At 38.6% G+C, this 28000-nt stretch overlaps 1 protein-coding gene across 2 annotated transcripts in view; it reads right to left on the minus strand.

The window, feature by feature from the left end:
- The window catches only part of CAPN7 (calpain 7), a 34622-nt gene extending 7131 nt beyond the window's left edge, over positions 1–27491 (minus strand). Inside the window, exons 1-18 of one of the 2 annotated variants that reach the window (XM_068935579.1) lie at positions 27238–27491; positions 22638–22746; positions 20959–21116; positions 18695–18762; positions 17520–17720; positions 15938–16024; positions 14958–15084; positions 14087–14172; positions 12978–13071; positions 11177–11323; positions 9628–9734; positions 8038–8158; positions 7696–7840; positions 5809–5908; positions 4009–4144; positions 3402–3477; positions 950–1095; positions 127–189 (exon numbers count right to left, since the gene is read on the minus strand). In XM_068935579.1, the coding sequence (XP_068791680.1) occupies positions 127–189; positions 950–1095; positions 3402–3477; positions 4009–4144; positions 5809–5908; positions 7696–7840; positions 8038–8158; positions 9628–9734; positions 11177–11323; positions 12978–13071; positions 14087–14172; positions 14958–15084; positions 15938–16024; positions 17520–17720; positions 18695–18762; positions 20959–21116; positions 22638–22746; positions 27238–27339 (2073 nt within the window). In that variant the 5' untranslated portion in view covers positions 27340–27491. Of the gene's footprint in view, positions 1–126; positions 190–949; positions 1096–3401; positions 3478–4008; positions 4145–5808; positions 5909–7695; positions 7841–8037; positions 8159–9627; positions 9735–11176; positions 11324–12977; positions 13072–14086; positions 14173–14957; positions 15085–15937; positions 16025–17519; positions 17721–18694; positions 18763–20917; positions 21117–22637; positions 22747–27237 lie in introns of both variants that reach the window. The other variant, XM_068935580.1, reaches the window with a different exon arrangement.
- Between the last annotated feature and the right edge of the window lie 509 nt (positions 27492–28000).

Below are 28000 nucleotides of genomic sequence, written 5' to 3' on the forward strand. Positions count from 1 at the left end.
GTTAGCTTTCCATTTGCTGGAGATGGTCTAACCTGACATTTTTAGGCATTAGTATAACAATATATTTAACAACCTTGTACATCTCAAATCTGCAAAAGCCAGAACAGAAAGAGAATGTTTCTTTACCCGTTTAGAAACGATGTAAGGAGTAGGAATCTTGGAAAAGGTAAACTTGCACAAGGAATACACCTGCGTTGTAAAAGAAGAAGCTGGTCACACATTCATCTTACCCTTTTCATATGAAAACACGAAAAGTTAAACCCCTCCCCCCTTAAAACAAACAAAAAACTTAAAACAGCATTGCATACACATCATTTTTACAGACTTGCTTACTACACGCCCAAAACATCACCAAAGACGAAATGAGACTCTAATACTTGGTCTCCAACCATCTCTTTCCTTCTTACCCATCCTTTACCAGATGGCATCTCTGGTAAGGACATCTAAGATGGCATCAGGGGTGGCGGGGATGGAGGTGGTGGCTGATCAAAGGAGGCGAGGAAAAAAATCACCCTTGGAGTTGAGTATAAAAGATAATAGCTTAAGATTTAAAGTTTTCTGATGTCTCTAACTGAGATCTAAAATAGGCTAATGTTGTATAGATAGATAACCAATGCTCTGCCTGTATGCAGATACCAAATTTTTGTTCCAGGAAATAGAAGTATTTTTCAGTTGATTAGTTGTTGTTTGCAATATTACATCACATCTGTGTTGCAATGTAGGGAAGATTAAAATTTCATTACTAAAAACATGGACGCTATATCGTTACAACTATAATAGAGAACATTATTAAGCACTTCATCAACATTTCTGCTGCATCATTCATTTCCTTACTCCCCAAAACAACAGTATTAATGCACAAGTACACTTGTTCATCAAATTCACAAGGAAAGGTCATTTTCTCTTTAGTATAATTGTATAAATTCATTATGAGATCAACAGTACATACCCTGATGGTGTAATGGATAGTGTTTTGTTTCTCATACTGGGACACCACTAAGGTGAATGTATGGGACCCTGGAGAAGTCAGCTTTATCTTGGTCAGATAATGGGGACTGTTGATCCGAATACCATCAATATACGGAGGAGGATCAGCTGAAAAAGAAAAGGATGAACACTTTTCCTCATCAAAAAATCCCCTGGCTCAGTAAATTCCTTAGTCATTTTATATCAGTGATTTTTGCCAGGAAAGTCAGATTGTTGGTACTAAGGTTAGACTATAACCAGACTTGAGTGCTTCAGAAAGAATAGAGCATTAAAGATTTGCTCATAAAAAGGATCAAAAATGTTAAGAGCAACTATCATTTTCAGGAAAGGCACATCATACATCGAAGGACAAAAAAAATCTGTGCTATAAAATAAGCTTAAATCCCATGTCTTGCAAGAACAACTTGTTCCTCCTTAAAATTCTCCTGACAAGGAGTCTGTTATAGATACCCCTTCTCTGCTGGCAGGATTCCGGAATGCAGGCTGCTAAAAATCTTTGGTCACTTGGTAAAGATGACTTCAAAACATGTTAATTTAATTATCACCACTCTCCCTAACACACACACACACACACACACACTTAAAATCCCTGTGACCACGACACAGATGTAGTTGCATCCCAGTATCAGTGCAAATGCACTATTTATTATAAGAATCCTAAATTTCTGCTTTCACAATGATACCATGTAATTTGTTATTTGGCCTCTAATTGGTTCTTTCCAGATGTTTGATTGAGGTGAGGCAGAAACAAGTCTAGCCAATTACTTTTGATAGAGGTAAGGCCTTTTATGTTCTCCACAGGAAGGGAAGGATTAATATAAAACAATGAGAAGTTTAGGAATGGGAAATCCCAGTCTCAGTGCCAAAGAATTAAATAGTTTTGGTCTGATCCAATTTTAACAGATGGTGAAAATAATACTGTAGCTTGACGAATCTATTTCCAAAGAAAAAGGTTTTAAACAATTTTGAGTTGGTGAGATTAAAAGTTTATAAAAGAGTCTGGGTAGCAAGACAAAACACATGAATCATCCAGTTATTGTTAACAGTCTTGCTGGAAGACTCCATGCCTTTCAAGCACAAATGAAACAGTTCCTTCCACTGTACCATTTGGTTTGCTCACTTAATGTTTTCAATAAAAACAAAACATGTAAAAATAAGCACCGCTGAAGTACTATTAACATCAGAAGCACGTCTTGGGCACCAAGAAGAAGCAGTTGCTTTAATAGGACTTTGCAAAAATCAACAATGATTTGCTCAGGTCTCAAAGGATGTTTTCTGCAGAAACACAGCTTGGATTATAAAGGTGGGGTTTTTTTTTTTTTTTGTTTTTTTTTGTTTTTTGCAGAGTTCACTGAACAAGACAACAGATGAACAACTCAGCCCTCACCAGCTGTCCCCATAGAAATATCCCAAATTCCACTTTTTGTTCAAAATAGCTTTAAAAGGTACTCTCTAACTTTTGTACAAGGAGCTACCTTACATTCAAGCACAGCGCTAAAGAGGCTTCCTACTGGCAAAATCAACGGGCCAAATCCTGCCTGTCCTACAATGCATCTTCACTGGATGAATCCAAGAAATATTTGCCACACTGAGACCTCTAACCTGATGTAAAAACCAAACAAGATATTAGTAGTTCTATGTTTGAGTTGAAGTCTGAACTGTCCATTCAAGCTGGGTATGACATCTACTTCCTAAGATAAGAAAGACAAAAGCAACCCATGTCTCAGACCTGCTATCTGTCTTGAGATAAAACATGGGTGGCTTTTTTGCAGCTAAAACAAAGTTCCAAAAGCCAAACCCCTTCTTCTCAAGGCAAGTAGAATCTGACCTGTAATGACCAACAGCAATGCTTTATTAAAAGTTAGGCACCTAAATACTTTTCTTAAGCATTCCGTGCCTGATGCAGTTGAACACTTAAACACATTCCAAAGTAATTATTTCTTTCATGAGCTTGCTTAGGTAGTTTGCTAAGCCAAGTTTATATAACAATTAACATTAATTATTTTCATTTACTGGAAGCTGTAAACCTTTAAATAATTCCACAACTTTGGGGGATAATTGTTATTTGGTAATTAGAAGCACAACATCACTTCCAAGTATCAACTATTGCCACTGGAAAAGAAACAGAATAATGAAGAAAATGCTGTGCCAAAATAAGTGTTAGCAGAATTATGTAGACCTCTAAGCAGGGTTAACCCCTTTATCTCTGCCATGTACAGCTGGGCTTATTCCTTCAGTATAGATTGTTCAAGGTGGTCAAAGAGGGCCAAATGACCATTTCAGAGGACTGATCCTCTCCTATTAGGATGGGAACTCCCGTTTTAAAGCAAAGCATGCCTCTCTGCTTCCTTGCAAGTCTTCAAGTCCTCATTCATTTCTAAGCACCATTTTCCTGGCAAATAAGATACACTAACCTGGATAGTAAACTTTTTTGCCATCAGTCTTGTATACCACCATTGTAATGAATTCCCGATTGTGTGCAAAGTCATCCTATAAAAACATAAATTAAGAAGAGTTATATATCTCTGTGGAATGTAACTAACATATGATCAGAATCAAGTACATGTTCTGTCATCCCCTTTCGACTGCCACATGGTATGATCTGGTATTTTTATTTATTGAGATACCTAATTTAATTATTTTTAAAAATGTCAGAAATAACTAGATTGCAACTAATTTCACTGAAAAGAGTTCAGGCCTCTGGATGGAGAGTTACTTCAGTACCATAAAAAGTGTTTTTATTTTTAATTCTTTTTTAAACATAATGAACACGTACAAGCTACCAGAGCTACATTCTACACATTCAAGCACTATGGGTGGAATATAATGACCTCAGTTAATTTTTACTCTGGGTCTGTTTCAACAAACTTGTATTCAGGTATTTGTACCTGCTGAATTTAAAAGAAATATAGGAAAATATAAGTAGTAATCTTCTAATAATATATAAAGCTATATAACAGGATTTACAGAATATATTATAGAACTCATAATACAGAAAAAATAAGAAAAAGAACATGGCACCTTATCTGTGATATGTCTGCTAAGCAGAACCCAGACTGCAGCACCACCTTGTGGACACTGGACCTCTAGCTTGTACTGAGGATTATTAGCCAGGCTGTAGGCATCCTTCACTGGACCTTGTTTTGCATCCCAAGTACTAGAAGTAATAATACAGATACTTTATTAGATGAGTAAGACATTAATTTGCGTTTTGAAAACTAACTCTAAATATATAGGGAGCTATGTAGCATCAGTAACAAAGTTATTGAAGGCTAATTTTCTACTGGAAGCTGTAACAGTGGTTACATAATACAGCAGTATAAGAAGCGTTATCTTACAATTTTGTTTTATAAATGGCTTTGCTACAATACAAGTGTGATGACCAAAAACGCTAAATACAAACAGTGTGACTGCTTAGTACAGTGACTGTAGTTACACAAAGCACAGCAAAAGCTGAACAGCTCAAGGAGCCTGGGGCTAGCCAGTTACTGTCATGACTGCACGTGCCAAATTTAATATGAAGGGAAAAATACTCTATGCTTTTGTAACTGTAGGACTCCATATATACGGCATGGTTAGTTCAAAAATCTAACCAAATGGTTTCCTCCAATTTTTTATTCAGAAGTTTTTTATTTAAAAAATTAGTTTGTTTCATGTGTAGAAGGCTGCCTGCATGAAGTGCTGAAAGTCTTTAAGGTACTCCATTTCAAAATTTTCCTGCTGCCTCATGAACCACTTCAACTACTACTACCACTCTGTGGTAAAAAAACAAAAGGTGCTGATGCTTGAACGCAAAGTTGCCACACTGGGAACAGAAGTGGAAAAAGCTATGTATAAACCCCATTAACCTTCCCTCCCCCCACTTTTCAGCTGAACAGCATGTGTGGAAGGCTGCATTAAGTTTCAAATTACTGCCATCATTACACCACTGTTGATGATGATTGCCACTGTGCCAGGCATTTCCTCACACAGAGGTATAACGATCACTAATAGCATAAAAGAGACAGACAAGCAGATGAGCTCTGAGGATAACATACACACATTACTTCATCTTACTGCACCATGGCAGTCTATTTCAGAACTGGTTTGAACATGAAGATGGAGGGAGCCTTTACAGATGAAACTCAGCATTTTTACTACAGATGAAAGAGCTGTTGCAGAGCTAACATACACAGAAACAAGGTGGAAGCAGTGGCCAAGTAGAGTACAGAGGAGCAGAGAAACAGAGAAACCCTTGCTTTCAGAAACAGAAAGAGGTACTCTCAAGCTGACTGACAAGACTGAATACAATCAATACAAGGTGGGAGATAAATGTCATGTTCTGAAAAATCAATAGACAAGGAAGATTAACTAACTCCATTTTTCGTCAACATAGTTATTGTAAGTAAAATACTCTGACATCACTGACCACATCTTGCAAAGAGAACATACACTGCAGAAATGACTTGCTACTGTCCAGGAAAATGAAATCCAGATAAAAGCAATACCACTTGAGCACTGCCTGGTGACTGTTTGAACAAACATAGACTGTACAGAAGGCTGATTTCTATTCTGATGAGGAGACATAGGACTGATGTCAGACTCTGGCTACACAGCCTTAGGTTCACATGATCACAGAGGTCACAGGAGTTTCAACAACTTTATTGAAGCTGTCAAAAGCAAAGTCTGGATTGAGAATTTAAAAGGGTAAAGTCAGGTTCAAGAGAGCATGGTTGGAGTCCAATGTCTTCAGCTGTAACTAGGAAGAGGAGCAGAAAGGAAAGATGCCACATCAAAACATTTAGTGATGTCTCAACATAGAAGTTTTTCTATTGGACCAACCTGTGAATACATGTAGATTCTTTAAAAAGACTTGGGTTCCAGCTCAAATAAATAACATCATAATACTGGCACAGGTCTTCCCAAGCAATCCAGAAAATTCCTACAAAGGAACTGCTGTTATTATTTGCCTACCAGACATCTTGATTTTACTCATTTTTCAAAAGTCTCTTTCCTGGTAAACTATACAGCTGATATAAACCTACATTTCTGTAAAATTCAGTAATGTCTGCATTGCCCACACTTCTAAATTTTGGCTTAACTCCCAAAAGAAACAAGTTAAAACCAAGAGATACCATTTAGTTAGTATCCGTGATTATCTCAAAGGCCAGGGAATTTCTGAAGCTGTTTGGGTATTTTGCATTCTCAAGCACTGAGCAGAAGGCATGAGAGAATCTGTTTTATCCAAAAAGACATTATTAACTGATTCTGAACTGTCTTCCCCTTTTTTAGGTTTCTGAAAAAAAATGTAGACGCAGTGAAATAGGTTTCTTCAATTCAACAACCTACTTTAGTCTGCTATTCAATTGAAGGTCCATCAAACAGGGACAACAGCTGTCCAACACAACCAAGTCTTCAATCAACATGCAAGTATATTTGCATACGTTTCAAGGTACTCCATATCCAGCATCCATGTGATTTGCTTTAGCACATGGGATCTGCTTTGCCTTTACAACACGCTCATCTATTTGTTTTAACTGTCTATAGCTCACCTAATCACACTACCAGCCAACAACAATGCCTGCAAAATTACTGACTTCTGCTAAAATGAACTCTCAAAAGTTAACAGCATCATAACACAAGTCTCTGATACAGGCAGTTGCACGTCTTGTAGCACTAAGAAAATGCAGTTGCCTTTAGACAATGAGATTGGTACAATGTAAATCCAATCAGAAAAATTAACTCCCTTAAAATTATTAAGGTAATTTTATATAAATTTATAACAACTAGATTTTACAAACATGTAATTCCTTACTAAATGAGCCACCAACTAGACAATGAGCTAATCTCTCTTTATTATCACAAAGCTAAGGTTGCTATTCTTGTATTTAAATAAAAGTTTTCCTTACATATTTGCATGGGACTCATCATTAAATGGTATTATTTGATATTTTTGGATGCATAATTTTGTCAAAGTAAAGTGGCACCAAACAAAAGGACTCCTTTGCCAAAGATAAACAAACAGCAACTAGGATATCAGAAAAAGAACCAACATCTCTTTGAATCTAAAATGCAACTTCTGCAGAACTTGGAAACAATTAGCAGTCTGCCCTGCAACCAACAAACCCATACTGACTTTCCCATGCTACACTCTGCTGCTCCCTAGGGAAAAATGGGACTAGACAATGTTTGGCATCATCCAAGTGATTTCTCTGCACAATGATATAGTGGTGCCACTCCCTTGAAGATGGCTATCAATCTATTCTTATAGCTGTAAATACAAGCAAGTAAAGAGTTGTTTAAGATATATCACCATAATGCAAGGGAGAAAACCTGTTCTCTTCCAGTGCAAAACCTCAAATATAAGCAAGAAAAAAAATTTAGCACTTTGATTGCAATGAGCATGTTGATACATACTTGCAAATGTTACAGGGGAAAAAAAACGTAGAAAAGTCTATTCACATATTAAAAGGCAGCATTATAAAGTATATTCTCAGTACATTATTTTTGCACTGAACCCTTCCCAAGAAGCTAAACCCAGCCAAACCTGAAATGATTGTTTAAAATATGCACATGCTCCCCGAAGTTTTGGGCTATTCAGTTTCTACCATTTATTTTACCCTCACCCTGCCCTCCCTCCTGCTTAGACATTTTTTTCCACTTTCCTGCAGGGATAAACCACAAACATCTGTATTATCTGAATATACAGTGATTTTTAAGTCTTATTACCATTGTCTATTTTCTGAGCTGTTCTGGGATCAAAGTTTAAGTATTTTTGTAGATCTGGGGTCCAATTTCTTGTGTCATTTTCACTGTATCGTCCCTTCCAACGTAAGTGGCTCCAAGGGTTTTTCAATTGAAGGAATCGAAGGCCCTAAAGAAATGCACAATAAAGCTGCTCAACTTGTCAGGATAATTTTTGTATTTATATGAACATGGCAGATGGACCAAAAGATTAGAAAAAACAGTATTATTAAGCTTTCTGAAATTTCCCAATGAAGCCCAGATATAGTAAATCATATAAGTCATTGGGTGACAGGGGAAGGGGTGGAAATCAGTAGATACCCATACCTTATACTCTCTTATATCCAAGACTGCATATGCATGGGTTGGAACTAAACCCCATTTTTCTCCTTCCTCTTCAGACATCACCCCTGTTGCTGTCGTAATAAGGACGTCTCCTTTGTGAAATCTGTTCAAAAAGAGGTAAAAAATAATTTAAATTTTAGCACTTGTAAACTATCTTTTGCTAGACACTCTAATGGCATGTTTTTACATTGCCCATTACTGAGACTCTGCTTTATAAAAACTGGAATATAATTTTTTTTTCTTTTTTTGTAAGCAGAAATCATTCCTGAAAAAAAGTGCTTGAGAAAGTGGAATTATTTCCTTCCAGTATTAAAGTGAAGGCTTTAAGTGAAAAATGACTATTTTCATTATACAATAAAAGCAGCGTTTGTCAAACCTGAAATCCAGTGTGTCACCTGTTAAAGATATGCTTTACAGATCTTCAGCTGATCACAAATTTGGTTTCATCAGCACTTAGCCAATCGCTTTATATAAGCAAATTAATAAGTCCACTACCCATAATGATTCTGAGGGAGTTTGCCAAAACCTGAAGAATGAGAAGTACCTGCTTCTATACTCTTGCATGGGTTTACACAAAGGTTTTGTGTCCCTCAACAGAGGCCTACGGAGTCTCAATTTTGATAGCTCCAATGTCTTAAATAATAATAATAAATAAATAAAAATCCCTACTCAGGGAGCCTAGAGATCTTTCAAGATCAATGGACTGTGGACTGACACATTTCCAGTCTAGCGATTAACATAAGAGTGATGTTGTTATGGCTAGATCCCATCCTAAGTGCAATGACCAACTACTATGCCAGAATGTCTGAAAAGTCCATAACACACACCTGAGAATTCCTAACCTACTGAACACAGCACTGTAGAAATTTACAGTCACGTTCTTTCATCATGAGTGCAGGTGGCTTCAGTTAATACAATATCCCCTTCTACGTCCTTGAAATGAGATACTGGTTGCACAAACTAGACAGTTTCGAAAGGAATCAAAGCACTTTCTAGGTGAAAATTGAAAGTTACACTTGTATGTTTCATGTTATGGTAGATCTGAAAATTAGTACTGCAGTTTTGAGAGACTTTCTGTACTGCGCTTCTCCAGATTTACTAACAGGGCATAGTTACCAAGACTTTGTGATACGATTAGAAATATCATACCCTATCTGCTTCTATAATGTCAGCAGTTCAATGCCAAAGTTCTGGGAAATGCTCTGCCTACATCTCCTCTTGCTTTTTAACATATTTAACTTGTACACTGCTTCCAACCTACTCTTCTCTGACTTCACATTCCATTTTCTTCACCAACTTGTAACTGAAGAAGTGGGGTATTTTTTTTCTTTCAGAAGGCAAGGAATAGAAGTTATATCTCAAACAAATTCCCTCAAATCTTTCATTCTATCAAAGTCACCAATACCTCTATTTTTTTTCTTCCAGAAAGCCTATGGAGATGCTATAAAGTAGAATTTGTGGTAGAACCACAATGGTAGCAAGGGATCTATGGCAACTGTACTGCTTTTATATTGGTAACTCAGCTACCGCACAGCAAGCATTTTGATTATTTAGGAAGGAACAAACTTCTACCTCTGATAAAGCATTCTGAAAGTATTATCTTTATTGAAAGCTTGATTGTCAGAGTGCATAGCAATCCTTTCAGGTATCCAACCAGTCAGTGCATGGAGATCGATATTCTGAAATGCAAGCATTCAATGAAATCATAATAGATAATCCATCTATAAGCATATGATGCCTATAAATAAATCATAAAAGTACCTTCAAAGAAATCAAGCATATGCTTGAAAATGAACTGACGGGGTACTAGAATTTCAGAGCTACGCAAGCCGTAACAAAATAAGAAACTGATTAACCATGCTCAATTTTGTGTGTTCCATTTATTTATTTGATTCATGGACTTTCAAAGTGTATTCTCAGAAGCTATTTGGAACCTTGCTATTATATATGCAATTTTAATTACATAAATTCTACTTCTAAGACTCAGGATGTGGGTTCTCTCTTCTTTTTGGTAAAACTAACAGTGACATGCTTTTCAAAAAAAACCAAAAAACTTTAATCTCCCCATTTCATCTTCATGAAATGCTACTTCCTCCCCTTTCTTTTCTTCTGTACTCCTCAAAGCAAAAGCAGAGACTATAAATGCTTGAAGTGTCAGTGACCACTACAGATAGGTGGGAACTTCAGGAATTACAAATACAATACAGTCAGTAAGTAAATCTTTGGTTATACAAGGAAACCATAATAGTCAAAAGCAGAGGGGGCAGTTAGAGTGGTGGTGAGAATTAAGCAGCCAAGTCAAGCTGTTTTTCTGGATAGCAAGTTAGAGGAGGACAGAGAGAATACACCGAGCTATTTCATCTCACCAGCTTCTCTCTTCTCCAAAACAAAGTAGCCCAACACTGAGATAAACATATATGAAAATATATGCTATGATTACCCCTTATACAAGGCCAAATTTGCCTTGATAATCATATTTCAGAAGGCCATTACTTAGAATACCTTCAGTGAATGTGGTTATTAAGACACCACTTAGAATGCAAACAGCATCAGGAAATCAAAAATATACTGTTGAAATTTGAAAAAAAAGTTAGAATGAAAAATCAGAAATACTTCATAAGCAACAAATGAAGATTACATGGGCTACTCATTTCAGTAAGTTAGGCTTTTTAAAAAAATATTTTGCATGCCAACCTAGCTGCGCCATTATGACTTCTTCTTTAGTACCCATATTATATGAACATGTTTCAGATTTATATAAATAAGTGAAACAATCTGGTAAATAGTAACTTTCACATACCTGTTCCCATTATATACATGGAAAGACTAACTGATTAGTCTGTTCCTTTTCTAGTTGACTCCCTCTTAAGGAGCAAGAATTGCCCTATTACTCTGTTTTGATGGAATTTATCAAGTACAGTTAAGTACATACAAACACACTTGCAAAACAAAAAAAACCCCAAACCCCCAAAAAACAACAACAACAACAAAAAACCCACCCCAAAAACTGGTACTCATCTCTGCAAGCAATTCACTTAGACTTCACTAGGAAGAAAATTTTTCAATCTGTGATTAATCAAAAGGAATTTTTTGCTTCTGCTAGAAATGATCCAGTACTTACAGAATTTGATCCAGGAAAATCATATCCTCCCATTACCTTCATGTAAGCCTTTTCTATTAATGATACCCATAACTCATTTTTATTGTTGGAATAAGAGCAGAGAAGCTCTCCATTATGATCAATAGGTAACTGGTCATCTATGATAACCTGTGCAAAACAAAACACATGAAAATCATCATGAAACTAATAATGTATTTTAAAGAAAATTCAAAAAGATAAAAAACTAGAATTTCATTAATATACAACTCTGATACACAACCAGGCCTGACCATTTTTCCTCAGATGTGAATACCTCTCTCAATCCTGCAGTAGTTTGGCCTAGTGAACAAAGCAAATTCTATTGCCAGCTCTTTAACTGGTTCACTGGGTGAGCTGTGATCACCTGCCTCAATTTCCCTTATGTAAAATGGGGATAATGATAGTAGTCTCTTGTAAACTGCTTTAGCATCTATTGAAAGAGGTAGCCACAGAAAAGTTCAGTGTAATTACCAGCATTAAGAAAAAAAGCAGAGAAAAGCCTAACAATATCCCTCTCACCTAATAAGGAAACAGAGCACAGACTGTGCTCTGTAGCCGGCAGAAAGATAAACAGTTATTTAACTAAAGGGAAATGAACTATATGTCACATCACTTTCATAGTCTCTAGTTCCAGACTTAAATTTCTTCTCTCTGGAAAGGAAAAAAAAAATCAAAGCAGCAATTGTGAAAGTATTAACACTTCTTTTTTAAATTAGGCAGAATACGCTTGACATTACTATAGATTGTTGCTACACTGTTTGGTCTGAAATCATTCCCCAGAACAGGTGTTTCAGTTTCACATTGATATTTGTCTGCCACCAATACAAATTACTAAAAAAGCACATTTTCTGTGCTACGTATGGAAGGACGGATAATTCTATTCACACAAGAACAAACAGCTGTTCAGCCTCATAACCCATCTTTGACAGCAACCAATATTAGATATTTCAGAAAGAGTATTAAGAGCAGGACAAGTACATAAATGATAATTCCCTGAAACACTCTTTCAGATTGCAGAATTTTTCAACTCAAGGACTTCCTGAGCCAGAGGTTACATCTTAGCATTTAATAGCCTTTGATGGCTTTTTTCCCCATGAATACAACTACTCAGTTTTTGAAATCTCATAAACTGTCATCATCTGCAACAATGAGTACAATTAAGTATCATGTGAAGAAATACATTATTTTATGCCTCTATTTGTTGTACTGAAAAGATAGCAAAGCTGTTCTTGAATTTACCAAGTTCTATTATACCCCTTCAGACATCTCCTCTCCTTATTAAAAATCTTTGGTCAATTCAGTCATTCCTTTGTGGACCTTCCATACCTATGTTCTTCCTGGATGTCCCTCTCTAGACTTTTTCTATTTCTAATACCTCCTTTCTGAAATGGGGTAGAGAAAGGGGATTATTTGCACCCCAACTGAAGACACACCACAAATTTATACAGCGGTAAAGAGTTATTCCACCCTTGCTCCCCACCTTCTTTTTTTTTTTTTTTCTCCTGCATTAGTTTCATAATTCTTTTAAGCACTGTAAGGAAATGTTATGAGTTTAACATAGGTGAGTAAGTTATTCCAGTGAAAGTCTGCAGAAAAAATACCCACAGTCTGTTACATACTTCACAACCAAAATAAAACCCAAAAGGTGCAACAATTAAGCACCATTTTCCAACAAAAAAATGGATTCAAAGTTTTTGCTAGATAAGCATAGCTTCACAGTAAAGCACAGCAAGCCATTAAAACACACAGCTTAAGCAGTCTTAGTCTCCCCAGGACCATTTACCTTTCTAGGAACACCACTGATGTGAAGTTTCACCATGTATTTTCCACATGGATTATACTCTGGTTCACCTTTCTTATTCTGAGGGTAAATTATACTGTTAAAAAAAAAAAAAAGACAAGTTATGACATAAATGACTTGGCTCTATGTACAAAAAGACTGATATTAGGAGTTGAATTAACATGGTCTGTTTCTAGAATTTATAACTTTATATAAAAGAGCTACTCAAATTTAGTAAAAGTGTCAATGCTGTTTAACTAAATTTTATTTTTTGGATCTTACTTTTGCTGCATTTCTCTACTTAACAGAGTAACAGGAAGAACATAATTAACCTAATTGTTCCTCCAGCAAAAGCAAGGCAAGTAACTGTATCTTACTATTAAAGAAACCGTATTTCTAGAGCTGTAGTGCAAATTTAGTAATTGTATGGATGATAAAGGCAAAGATATGACCAAGGAGACAGTACAGAATCATTAAAACAAAAGTCATGGGTTAAAATAAAAATTCCAGAAACAACATTCGCACAACTGGTCTTGCAATAGGCTCCTGTCTGTCAAACCCATGCTAAACTTATCACAACACTCTAGTCAAGTGTAACCATGATAGTGTTGCTAACATTAATTGTACAACAGGATGCAAGATGGGCCATCTGTTGCACAGCAGTTGGCATAGCAAAGTAGGAAAACATATCTCTAAAGCGCTATAAATAAAATTTCCACTAAGAAAGCAAAAAAACAAACAAACCCTTCCAAACTACTTTTTCTCCCTAAAAGCATATCTACAGTTAGACTCCAAGTCTGCATTATACATCTACCTGAACTTGTCTTCACTTTCATGTGCTAAAGCCACATGAATTCCAGACAGAGGAAAGGAAAAACAAACGCTCACTTATTTTTACTGACCTGTCCAATAATATAGATGTAGAACCTCAGCTAAAGTTGATAAAAGCTGAGAATACTAATCTAATTATTTTTACTTTGACTTATTTAGAAATACTGTGTTTGATCTTGAGCAAGTTTAACAGACATCAGTTTGAACATCACCACCATAAAGCGTATTTCAAAAGTTTGGCAATATTAAGTCTGACAAAATCTTAAAGGACAGCTATTTACCTTGTAATCAATTTTTTGTTGTATCTTCTTTCATATGCTGCACTGATAGCTAGTGATGCCACAAAAGAACAATCTGACACTATTGTCTGTAAATAAAAGAAAATAGCGAGGACGTTTACTAATATTTAGATATCGAAAGACACATGTGTTGTGTGGGAAGGGAAGGAAAGTTGTCATTTAGTAGCTCCCTTCAAAAGGGAAGGGATTTGACCCAAGAGAAGCAAAGCTACTACTAAAGAGGCGGGAAAAGCATGCTCGCACAACACTAGGGCCTAACAGAGCAAGGCAGAATTAAAGGATTTACTAACGACAACCAAAGACAAGTGCAGATATCTCACCTCATCATCCACATACACGTAGCCCCACCTTCCCAAAGCACACTGTGTAACATAAGCCAGATCCAAATGGCAGAAATTGTTGCTGATTTCAGAATAACTTGGCCCATTATGCAACTTAACATTAAACAACAGATTTCCACTATTCTTAATGGGCCACTCTGCTTCCTGACAGCTAAAAAAAAGTTAAGTCTTGCCCAATATTTTTTGCATGCAATAACTTAAGTGAAGAATTTGCTGCAAGGTATGCCTTGCCATTTTTGATGCTAATCTTACCATTACTTTTGGAAAAAAGGATTTTTGCTGGAGTTTTCATTTCTACTGTTAACATGTCTGTTTATTCCTATGGCTATAAAACACAGGGAATCTAGCGCAATATTATTTACTGATTTATTTATTTACCCTTAAGAGGGTCAAGAAAAGCTCTTGCCACTTGAGAGGTCCTTTTGAACAAGTATTCCTTTTCACCTTTAGAGGGTCTCATACTCTCTGTAACCAGCTCCAACAGCATGGGCTCCTCTTTAGGAACAAATTACCTGTTTTATGCTGAAACTTGATACAGTATAAATCATCGTAGGGTTATTTGTTAGGTCATCTGGTCGCACCCACTTGGCAAACATTGCTTTCTGCTTGGGAGATAATGGTAACTTGCCACATTTATCACTGGATTTAAGAAAGGAGAAGTAGCAATAAATCAACAGCAGTTCAGAAGAAACTTCTCACAGTACAGCTTATACAACTGATACATAGTAGAAAATATGTGCAAAAGAGTTACATAGCTTTATACACACAGCTATAAAACAACTGCAAAGAACAGTGCTGTAAAGTTGATGATTTGGGGGAAAAAAGCAGAAGCTAGTAAAAGCACGAAATAAAACCTGAGAGCTTCCTTCCTATAAGACTACACAAGCAGAAACTCATTTTTTACCTCTTTACTTCCAAACAATGAATTATTAATAAAAAGTTTCCTTGGTCCTGAAAATATTGAAGCTTGTCTGATTTCCAAGCCTTTAGTAGAAAATTGAAGGAAAAAAGAGGTGTCTTTGTCTACTCTCTATGTGATCTGAACCTATACCACTGCTCACGCATAAAGCCTAGCAGTTACATACATACCACTCCTCCTCTGAATAATCCTTCACAGAGGAAACAGCTATCACTTTCATTTTACAGATGGGATAACTGAGGCTGAGGGAGCTAAACTGATCAGGAGGCAACAGAGTCAGGAAATGGACCCAAACTGCCAGCCAAGTCCAGCACTCCAAAAAGCTAGAACTAATGTTCCCCTTATAGGCCACGCCAGCAAAAGCCCTACAGAGCAGGATTAGCTCACAGTAAACAGTCCTAAGATCAGCCTGGAAAAAGGAAGTAGTAGTATTTAAATATCCTGGCCTGAATTATGATTAAAATCCTACTTAAAAAGTTGCAAGTTCTAAAAGAGAAAACATAACAGTATAGGACATGGAAAAGTTTTGGAAATAAAAAACAAGTTTAAGTTTAGTAATTGAATAGCACTTACGAAAACGGCATAGGGAAGGCAAAACGTTCCCTCAGATCAACACTCATGAAAGGGACATATTCAATACCATTAATTTTTGAAGTCTTTCTGCAAGTCATAAGAGAAAAATATAATCACAGACCTATCTATCATCTTTCAAAGACTAAGCTCCAGTAAATAACGACAAAAATCAATGTTTAAAACCTATAAAGTGCTTCTGAAGACAAAAAGCGCTCTACCACTTGAAAAGAAAATAAGCACTGTACTTATTTGGTCTTGAAACGTGCAGTACTTGATGACTTCATCACTAATCCTGCAAGTGCATACTTGTGGACAAATCACCATGCCTCTGCAGAAAATGATTATAAAAAGGTGTGTGGCTGATAGGTCTAAAACTCACATTTAAAAATGTATTTATTTATCTGAATAGAACTTCCCAAGCCATCTTTTACTTCTCTTTTAAAAAAGACTCTCAGGGTGTGTAAATTGGCAGCAATTAACAATTAATGACACTTAATCTCATTATGGGAGTATTTTGAAACACTGCCAAACAACAATAATAAATGAAAATATTACACATGTTTATTGGTACATTAGATTAAAATGCACGGAACACTTCTTTAAAAAGTTGAGAATCATACTTAAATGTGAATGTAATTAAAGTTTCAATTATAACCAAGGAGTTAGCTGAAAAAGGTATGTGAAATATTTTCAACACAAATGATGATTAAAAATGCAAAACAAATTGAAGTTCTCTGTCCCGACTTAAAAAACAACCCCCCTCCCCAAACAAAACTAGAAACATACACTGCACAAACATTATAAGAGAAAAAAAGTGAACTTTTGGTTAAGAGCATTTTTACTGCTCTGTAACTTTTCAAGTGCACATATATTTCTATCTTTAGGAATATATCCTTCATCCACCTAAGTCTCTTAATGTCAATGAGCAGACTATTTTATATCAATCACAGATACTGTTGAGTACCACTTCCATCACAATTTTATTTGTTGTGTAGGGAGGAGGAGGAAGAGGAAGATCAAAATATTTATTGAATAATGTATTTAAGACATATTTGATAAAGACTTCAAAGTTCACGATTTAGGCTAGAAGTTTTATGGATTCTCTTCATTATTTGTGACTTATCCCACCTGTGATGAGAATCAATGCAAACAGAAATCATTTCAACAGAATGCACAATCCTGCAAAATATTAAGCTTCCTCAATTTCCAGTGAAGTAGTAGTTGTAACATCTCTAAAAACATCTTTGTACCTCACAGAATCGGATCTGTCATGAACTCAGTCAGGTAGGATATGTGTAACATAAAAAAACAAGGCTACTAAAAATAATATGGCAGTCAAATACAAAAAAGTAGCGTTTAAACACACTCTAGAAAGTCCACTACGTGAATAAAAGACACTAATTACATTACCAAAGAGAATACTAGAATTTATTAATGTGTAGAAAACAAAAGCAATGGGAGATGATGAGTAAGAGATGATTTTGCAGCCCTTTGTTTATACACCTCATACTTATGCCGCTTCAATCTATTGTGTTAGACTTGCACAAATGGTAAAAACTGAGGAAAGTTGTCCTCATCTTACCTGAGTACTTCAATCTCCTCTGCTGTGTATCTCTGACCTTGAGATTCACTTGCTTGTACTGCTCTGATTATCTGTGGTTTATCATTTAAAGAAAAATCAGGTCCCAATGGAAAGAATGTTCTGACTGGCTGATTTGGTTTGACTACAGTTGACTTCTCCCTCTGAGAGGACTTTGACATAGATTCCTTCAGTGCCTCTGCTCTAAAACAAAAAACATTTTCTGTTTACAACAACATTAAACATATAGTTATGGTTCCATTATTCAGAAACCCAGGGGAAAAAAAAAAAACTCCTTTCAGAATGATTCACAAACAGGAAACAAAAACAATTTCCTAACTGCCTGCCCTACTTTGCTATGAGCCAGGAACAGTGATAATCCACCAATATTAGCCTTAGCATCTCCTACTGTGTTGCTTCCTCTCAGAGCTTCAAGTTTTAATTTGTCTAGCAGCTACCACGCCAGTAAAGCCTCACTGCCATTCTCACAATCCCATATATGACTTGCAGTTCAACTGCTTGAAGATTGTATATCTTTGTTGCTGTTTAAGATGCTGGATAGTCACACGTATACGAATCAATATATCGTTCTTGAACACGGACTGAAACTTGCTCCAAAGCAACTTATACTGAAACTTAGCATGACAGAGACCATTATTCTAACCTCCATTATATAGCTAATTTAAAATGAGTTATACTGAACTTGCATGCATGTAACTGGTTTTAGAAACCCTATCCAGTCCACTAGATCTACCCTTACAATTAGATTGCCACCTTTAACCTAAACATTTTCCAGTTTCCAAGCTGCCTTCAGTATGAAGAGATGCTAACACCTTGACTTAGCGCTTGTGTGAATTCGGCATCTTTATAGAAGCCAAAAATTATAACACACTACTGTGATCTATATCTCTGAAGACTGAAGTGGTGCATCAGCACTAAAAAATACACAGTCCCTCCCTAATTTGGCATGTCCCAAGGTCCCCAGAGGATTGACACAACAGTTACTTTTTCAGCGACTTAGCAACTGGCAGCTAGCTACCAGAAAAACGCTACACAATTTGCTTCTAGCCACAATCCATGCTCTTTGCACCACAAAACAGACTGGATTAGATAATCCAACTCATAGGGTGCATTTAATCTTGATAGCAAATATTTATGCTAATGTTGGCTATACTCACCTATCCAGGGCTTGCCGAGCCAGCTGTTTTAGTTTTGACTGAAGGCCTGTTTCTGAAGTTTCAGTAGCCTTAAGTACAAAACAAAAGAAAAAGTTACACATTGAAAAAACCTAGGTTAAAAAAAAATCAGTTTGTCAAACTTCACTTATGAATTACAGCATCAAACAGTCGCTAGCTATTTTTTCCAGTTCTCCCTTGCAATTAGTAGATACGGGTTTTCAATGTTGGCATAAAAAGTATACTAAGCAAATGAATATCATTTTGCTGTTCTGATGGATGTTCACAGAATTAAAATGACATTTAAAATTCTTGAGCATGGGAAACAGTGTATATGGAAAAAGTTTGCCAGAGGGATTAACCATATTAAAACTATGGGCAGGGAGAAGGCAAAATACTTTATGTTAAAACACTACTTAACTTAGGTGCGCTCCAATTCCTTCCCCTCCGAAATGAGTCAAAATAATCAGACAAAATTAAATAAATCTGAAGGTTTTGTTATACTAACAATAAAGAAAATCTGCTACCAAGTTAAAAATCTTTTTCTTGCACATCTAAGGCATAAAATCATCTAGGACAAAGCACCAAAACAGATATTAAGAACGCTAACTTTTTGTCATACAATCAATTTATACTTTGGTTTTTCTTACAGGTGAAGCACAGCTAGTGCAGCTAACAGGTCTGCAAGAGGCACAACATGGGATGTAGCTACTCCTGTGACACCCATAAGCACGTTTCAGGTGCTAGCTGTGTACCATGACTCACTCTCCCAAATCAGCTAGGTCAATGGGGAAAAAACAAGAGGCAAGCTACTTTCACCCTACGAAACAAAACTAGAAATACCCTCTATGAGATTTTTCTAGACAACTTTTTGCGATCTGGAAATAAATTATGCTGAGGGATTCTTGGCTGGAAAAGACTTTGAAAGATGTATGAAGGTAAGCAGCGGAGATGGTGCAGCAGCAGACCTGTCTAGGAGATAGCCATAGAAGAAAAGGAATGGCTGCTCTCCAAGTACTTCAAGGGTAGAGGAAGAGAGAAATCTCTCCACCTGAATATACTGAGCAGAAAGCAGGACAGAAGCAATGCTTCAGGATAGGAGAATTCTTTCAATCTTCTTCATCCTGGGAAGAAGAAGGTAATTTTTCATCCACCTGAGGGATAAAGCCTACAATCATCTTATCGAAAAAAAACGTGCTAGTCAAGTTTAAAAGAAATTTCACCAGTACCTGCACCTAACGAAAGACCAGGTAAGAGTACCTGTTATTTGACCTAATTCCAGATTAGCTACTATATACGTAAGTAATATTTTCAGGCACTGCTACAACAGGAGGAACACAGCAGAGAAAAACTAGTACAACAGCACAATAGGTTTTATATAATAGATAGAAGAAGTTCTGATCCAGCTAATCAAATGGAAGAACTACATCAGTTTTATGAGCCCTTAGTCTGATCACACTGCATCAGCACGGCTTTTGAGCCAACACAGAACCAGGAGTTCAGAACACAAAAGGTTTTACCCTAGTATGTAGCAATAGTAATGTTCCCCTCCCAACACCCCACATATATTTACGTTATAAAAAGGGAAGACAAGAGAAAGAAGTAAAATAGACTTGGTGGAGTTACATCATGATGGTGAGCTCTTCCTGGAATGAGTTAGTTATGGCAACTGGTCTTAACAGAAAAAAAGCAGTACCTGTAATTATATTCTATACTACCGACACAATGGCCAAGTTATTTGTACCACTTATTTCAGTGTGAACTGAATTCACTCATAAAGGCTTTAATGTTGAGCAATGAGTAACTGAGTGACATTTTTACCAGTTTTAGCATCAGTGGACCATTACATTTTTGGGAAGTATTACTCAAAAAAATTTCCCTTAAATTATTTCTTTTATCATATTAAGAAAGTAATATAGCTGACACATTAGCAAGTCACCTTCTTCAGTTTTAACTGTTTTTAATTTCTGTTTTAGTGTTGCACTGGCTCCCAGACAAAATATGAGAAAAAATTCCACGGTTATTTCTAGGTTTTAGTATAATGGGTTTCAGAGAAATTAAATCAAAAGTCCCCCTAACTTTACAGTGCTGAATAACAGCACAAAATCAAGATTGGAAAACATTACTGGAAAAAAGATTCAAAAATAGTTTTTAGAAATACAGGTACTCCATTTTTAAGCCAGCCTTTAAGGGTCAGTCACTTGTGCAAGTGGAAGAATTTCTTACCATCACATAATTCCACCAAGTTAACTTGTAGCTTAACATACTGTTTTCAAACAGAGTTCCACTGCTTCTGTGTACAACTCTACAGCTTCTTCTGCATTGCCTTTGTCATCTTCATCAAAAGCCTGTGTAACTAGGAAGTGAGCACGCTCCAAGTCCAACTGTTGTTTTGACTTCAGAGGGTCTGTGTTCTGTGACTGAACTAAATGAAAAATGTAGTATTTAGCATGTAAAAATATCCTTAATAAGGTACTTACTGACAAACACTAGCACTTCTAATTAGATGAGTAATATCTATTTTTTGTCTGGAAACCAAAACTTTTTAAACCTTGCTAAAGACATCTTTGCAAGGACAAAAAAGTAAAAACAAGAAAACAAAATCCCCACACAGGAATCAGAGATACACTCAAATTATTTCACACATCAAATAATGTAAATAAAACAGCTTTCACACAACATTAAGGAGAAAGTTATTTAATTACATAAAATACAGCAATGCTTCTGAAAACACATCACCTGCTGCAATACACGAGTTCCTTAGGCATCTATCTCATTTAATATCTTTATTAATAACCTGAAGGAGAAAAGAAAGTGCACCCTCATCAAGTTTGCAGACCCTAGCAAACCAGGAGATACAGTTGATATACTCAAGGACATGACTGTCATTCAGAGACCTAGATAAACTAAAGTAACAGGCTGACAGGAACCTCATGACATTCAACAAGGACAAATGCCCCGTGCCTGGAACAGACTAACACCCTGCACGGTACAGGCTGTGACTGCCTGGCTGGGGAGCAGCTCTGCTGAGAAGGGCCTGGGGGATTTGGCGGACAGTAGGTAAGCAGGAACTAGCATGGCCCTGACAGGGATGAAAGCTAACAGCATTGGGGACTGTATCAGCAAGAACGTGGCCAGGAGATCTAGGGAATGGATTTTCATCTTCCGCTTGGTACTCAGTAGACCCCATCTGGAATACTGCATCCTTATGGGCATCCCTAAGACAGCTGGGGCTGGAATGCTCGGCCTCTGAGGAGAGGCTGAGGGAACTGCCTTGCTCAGCCAGCAGAAGAGATGGCCTCGGGGGCTTTTGACTATAAAGACAAATATGCACTGGAGTGGGGCCCAGAGAAGCTGGGGAATTTCTCTTCAAAGATTTTCAGCACCTGCCTGGACAAAACCCTGAGCAACCTGGTCCGAATTCAGTGCTGACCCTGCTTTGAGCAAGAGGTTGGTCTAGAGACCTCCTGAGGTCCCTTCTAGGCTCAGTGATCCTGTGATTCTAAATGAGAATTACAGGTGTACAAAAATTGGAGATTCTGCTCTAAGTCCAGATACTGAAGTGGGATCAAACAAAGAAACCCTTATGAGGGCAAACAGTTTTCTCCCTCTCAAAGTTAGTAATTCTACATGAACGCCAGAAACACTTGCTTCACATGCATCACAGAGCCGAGTCTTAGATGTAAGCTATGATTTGTTCCTGATCTTTTTTTTGTTCCTATGTTTAATTATTTCCTCATGTTTGTTGTACAGATGTGGTTCCTAAGAATATTTAAAAGGAAAGAAAATTCACACTCAAGTCATTCATCATTGTATTTGTGGTCCTTCAGAGAGAAGGATAATCATGGAAAACAGCAAACATCACAGATATATATTTCACAGCACCAACAAAGCTTTATATTCAATTAATTTAAGCAGAGGTTCGATTAGAGAGCTCCTTACCCACCTGCTGAATGGAGAGCTTGAACTCTCTCCAAGTACTCATTTATTTTTTCTTGAATATTTTCCAAGTTTGACCCTGCCATCCCAGCATAAATCAAGGCTTGTGCAGCTTCCTACAGGGAGAAGAAGTTGAAACAAAGTTAGTGTCTGCTGCCTGGAAAACTACTTTACATAAACTGAGGGCCTATAGGAATAATGAGCTGTATGAAAGCAAATCACCACATCTGCATAAAGGCTCAGTGGCTGTAGGGAAAATCTGCCCAAAAAGAACAAGTTTCAAGTTATAAATGACATCAATTCTCTATTCAATTTCTCACACAGAGGACAATCTATAAAACTATAATAAATCTCCTGAGAGTCTATAAACATAGATCTCAGATCTATCTGTATTAGTCAAATGCAAAGCTTAAGGGATTTCAAACAACAAACTTCTTCAAGCATGCACTTAACTAATTTAAGTATAGCCCACAGGCAGTCACAAACTGCCTTTTATTTTTAAAAGGCTTCAGATTTAAGGTTGGGGGAAAAAACCCACCCTGCTCACATTACTTGCATTTAATCTGATAATAATGAGACATGAATGAATATAAAGGCTTTCCAAATTGAAACGCATGAAAGTTTGGTTTAGAAATCACTTTCTATTAGTATAGCCAGTATAAAGCTATCAAATCTTGAAGTTCTACAAAATTAAAAGTTCTTGGCTCCTCAAACTTTGATCTTTGAAGGTTTGTATGCATACAAAACACTGGATATTGATGGAAGCTTACTTCCAGGAGGAAACATAGGTCTCCAGCTTGGAAGAATAGTATGTTACTTCTATTAAGGCTTTTTCTATGCCTACAAATTTATTAAGAAAAAATGCTTTCAATTCTCTAAGCTCTCCACTCATTCGCTGAATTTATGAAAAATATATAAGGTTTGGCAGGGTTGTAATGAAAAGCTCAGAGCTGACTCAGTCTCAGAAACATGGAAAATTGAATTCTGTCAACTCCCAAAACGAGGATGAAATATCTTACTTTGTCCTCATTCTTTGTATACAAAGAACCCCACTTTTGTGGCAGTGCCTATCTTGCCAACAGCAGCAGAACAGAGACAGAGGCAGTCACGGAGCAGGCCAAGCACGTAGGAAGCAGAGCAATAACTGCTAGGGAGCTGCTCCACAAAGACGGCGCTCAGAAAGGCTGCTCTGCTGAGGGTAAGCACAGAGCCATAACCAGAGAGTCTCTCTCTTGCTTTATGTCCGTGATTTTGTCCAGCTTATAAGTCTGCACCGACCCCTAGGCATCTGCCTAGTTTGCTCAAACTTAAAGCTGACCCTGGCACAGCCTGTCCTTTTTTACTGACAAGTATCACAGAATTAGGTATTACATACTTCCTGTCAACATCTATCACCATACTGCATCACCATACTGCAGAGAATGTGTGCACAGTAAGACAAAGGTAGAAAAGTTCTGTTTCATTTATATGTAGCAATTAAATACCATTAAGGCCTAGCATACAGCTGTCCTTGGGAAAAACAAAGCACTTAAGAAAGCTGCTCAAAGAACGTGTATATTTCTCTGTGGCATTCCACAAGTACAGATAAAATGCGTTGTTACCCTCATAACAGTAAATTGTCTACATATAATACAAAGAAGCTATGTGGATCTTCAGACCAGTGCTACAGAAACAATGCATAATTGACGTTTCTTCTGTGTTTGGCCTGGTTTTCAGATGCCGACAGAGGGGAAAAGATCATTTGTGCGTTAAACCTCTGAAGGACTGAAGCAGTCGACCAACTGCCTGCAGAGGCAGCCTGTCAACTGTCTCCTGTCAGAAGACTGAAGTGCAATTCAGAGTCGGTATTTACAATCTCCTCAATATCACTACTGTTCTTTGCCATGACGAGTGTGCCACAATCACACTAAGCTAACTGCTGGTCATCAGTTAGCAAGTTGGCAGCTGCCGGTTGACAGTCAAGTTTGGCAACAGTCTTCAGCAGTTTTGCTGAAGTTATCAGCTGCCCAAATATGTTTCTGACATTTCTGTACAGCATCTTTATCAACAAGGCCATGCTGTTACCCTAAGCTGGTTAACATGCAGCCCTCCTCTACAGGTCTGTCAAAATTCCACTGTAGCAAGAAGTGAACAGCGCTTGCTGCTCATAGGAACTCCATTCAGACAAGTCAGTTTGTTGTCTGTCAACAGCATCACGTAGCATTCATTCCCACGTGTTCTTCTTAGGTCAAGTTCTTGCAGAATTGAATTCAGTACCCAAGCTTTCCTACATGTGGAGTAATCACAGCTCAGAGTGCACCGAACTGCTCTGAGCAGTTAGTGAAGAAGCTGGTGACAGGTCTGAGTTTATTTGCACTGTCAGGACTTGCATAAAGCACCCCTAAAATACTAGATCCTATTTAATAACTACTTTTGTTCAGTCTAATATTGTCAGTGATTCTTCAGGCAAAAAATGCAAAGCCAAACCTATCCAGTCTGAATTACGTATAAAGAATTCATTTGATATATGCATACTTGCTCAATATGTACAAAACCACTTGATCGATATATGCTGAATTGCTCTCACTTGTCCCAGTCAACATCAGTTTCAACACCAATGCCTTCATGTGTCATCTGACACAAGAGTCAATACCTAGCCTGAAATGTTCACTGCGGAGATGCAACTCAGAGCTTTCCTCATACAAAGCAGTGTCCATACTCACACTGCTCTGTGGCCTAGCTTCTGAAAACCACAATGGCTTTTCTACATCATACTCAGGTACCTTGAGGCACACCTATGCTACCAGAGATGCATCTTTGTTCTTAGTAAGAATGTTGTGCACATACAGCAAGTGAGAAAGATTTTCCACGTACAAAAATTGTATAGAAATAATTGTCTGCACAATAAAGATGGTTTTCTTCTGTTGAGCACTCAGCAATTTTCCAGATATGCTGAGAAAAATATTGTAATAAGCAGCTGTCCTGTGCACAGACATTAGACCATGTACATACATTTGCAGACCTTTGTGCTCATCAGCATTGCTATTGGTAATTATACCTTTTCCATATATGTACATACACTGTTTAATCTGATGACAGCTCACCCTACACTAACAGCCAGGTTAAAAAAAAAAAAGAAACTCCCCTTCCTATCCTGTCACACTTAAACACACAGGCCAACATGATTATAAACACTGTATTTTTCATACACTTCACAGACACTTAGCATTCATGAAACAAATGGCCAACTGCAGATCACTTGGTAAGTTAATGGAAGAGAATTACTTCAGCAGGATAATGGAATATCTGTAACAATTATTGCACCAAAGACAAACACATGCTTCAAAATAAAAAAAAAAATCCCTTCTTACAGGTGAAAAGTAAAGCTGGAGAGACATATAACTTTAATGTAACTTTGCAAAGCATAACACCAACAAAACAAAACAAATTAACACATGCAGAATATTGCATAATGGTTATGGTGAAGCTATCAGATACCATTAGTAAGTCTGGAGATAATGAGCAAGACACTGAAGCAACGTCATCGTACTTCAGGTCACTAAGGCCTGAAGCTGTACTGGAAGAGTAAGCTCAAAGAGATAAAAAGCAGTTGCAATGCAAAGGATAGTTGTTATGTGGTTGAAGCATAAGTCACAGGTAGCATGCAGTCTGAAACTAGCTTGCTGTTGAGAATCTCATATTTCCCTGTGTACTTGTCTACTTCAGTTACTTATTCTATGATTGACTACACAGTAGAGTTGCTTCCAGTTGTACACTCAACAACTTCAATCTGCCCATTTGCAGTTTTCTAAAACGTCCAGCCCTTACATCCCCAATATAAAACAGAGGAGACCTTCTAGCATGGCAGGGGTAGGGGGAGGAAGGGTGACAGGAACGAAAGCTGAGGACAAACGGGACAGAGACGTTTTTAGCTAGGTCACAACAAAACAGCATGAAGCTTCCTGAGGCACAGCAAAGCCGTTGTGTTTCCATGAGGTGGAAGTAGCATCCGTACCCACTTTCCACGTATTGCTGCGGTTTTAAGTCTGAGCACGTTAACAGACGGCAACATATAGGCAGCAGTCGTTCTCATCGAAAAACAAAACACGCGGAAAATGCATTTCACAACTTGCGCTTAACGACGCGGCTCCTCCAGACCCAGCTAAACTTCTAAGTGCATGCGTGGCCTCCTGCTTTCTTTTTCCGCTGGAAACGCCATGTCTCACCCGTGGCCAAGCAACCCTCCCCACCTCCTGGGCATACCCACGTTTGGGAGGGAAACGAGCCGAGGGAAAGTGCACCTTCCCTCCGCCAAGGTGGCGACGGGCCGCTCCTCCCGGCGCCCGTCCCCGGGGGCGGCAAGGGGGCAGAGGCGGCAGGCGGAGGGGAAGGCAGCGAACAGACCGGTAGCCAAAGGCCGCCCGTTGCTCCAAGGCCCGCACCCGTCTCCCTCCCTTTCCAACGGCCGCTCCAACGGCCTCGGCGGGGGGCGCGCGCAGGGGGACTCGCGGCGTGGGGGGGAGGGAAGTAAGGAGAAGGGGAGACCGGCGCGACTGAGGGAAACACGGCGGGCGGGCGAGGGAGACGCAGCGCGGCTCGCTCCCCTCCCCGCCTCGCCCCCACCATACCTTGTAGTAGAAGACCGCTTCCCGGTAGCGCCCGCCGTGGTCCCGCTGCACCGCCAGCTGCGCGAACTTCACCGCGTCCAGCTCCAGCGTGGTAGCATCCATGGCCAGGCCCCCTCCCTCCTCCTCCTCCTCCTGTCACTGAAGAGCCGCCGCCGCCGCCCCCTCCAGGCCCACCCGCCGCCACCACCGCCACCGCCTCCGCGCCCACCCGCTTTCGCTTCCTTCCTGGCCCCGCTACGGCCCGCGTCGGCCCCGCCTCCATCCCCCCGCCCCTCTCCCCTGGCCCCGCCCACCTGCCCTGACCGCGGCTGCCCTGCCACCCGACGCCGGCCGCGCCCCTCGCGGCGACACGCGCGGGAGGGGGCGGGAAGTGAGGAGCTGCGCATGCGCCCAGAGGGCGTGGCTTTTTTTTTTTTTTTTTTTTTTTTTTGCGGGGGGATGTGAGAGGGCGGCCTTACATGGGGAGGCTGTGGGCGTTACATTGCGCATGCTCGGGCCCGGGTTGGGTTGGGGGGAGGGGTGGGAAGGGAGGGGCGGGCAGGCGGTGCACTCGCGTTTAGGCGGCTCGTGCGGTGGAGGGTGTGGCGGTTGGGGTGTGGCGGCGGTTGGATCACAGCCCCCCAACCAAGCAGCTGACCTATTTAAAAGCCGGTGGCGAAGTGACCTGGTTAGGTAGGGGAAGCTTTGAGTGTGTTGCTGTTGGAGCACTGACTGACTGACTGACTGACTGACTGACTGACTGACTGACTGACTGACTGACTGA

The sequence above is a fragment of the Struthio camelus genome, chromosome 2, assembly GCF_040807025.1.
Source record: "Struthio camelus isolate bStrCam1 chromosome 2, bStrCam1.hap1, whole genome shotgun sequence".
Taxonomy (NCBI): domain Eukaryota; kingdom Metazoa; phylum Chordata; class Aves; order Struthioniformes; family Struthionidae; genus Struthio; species Struthio camelus.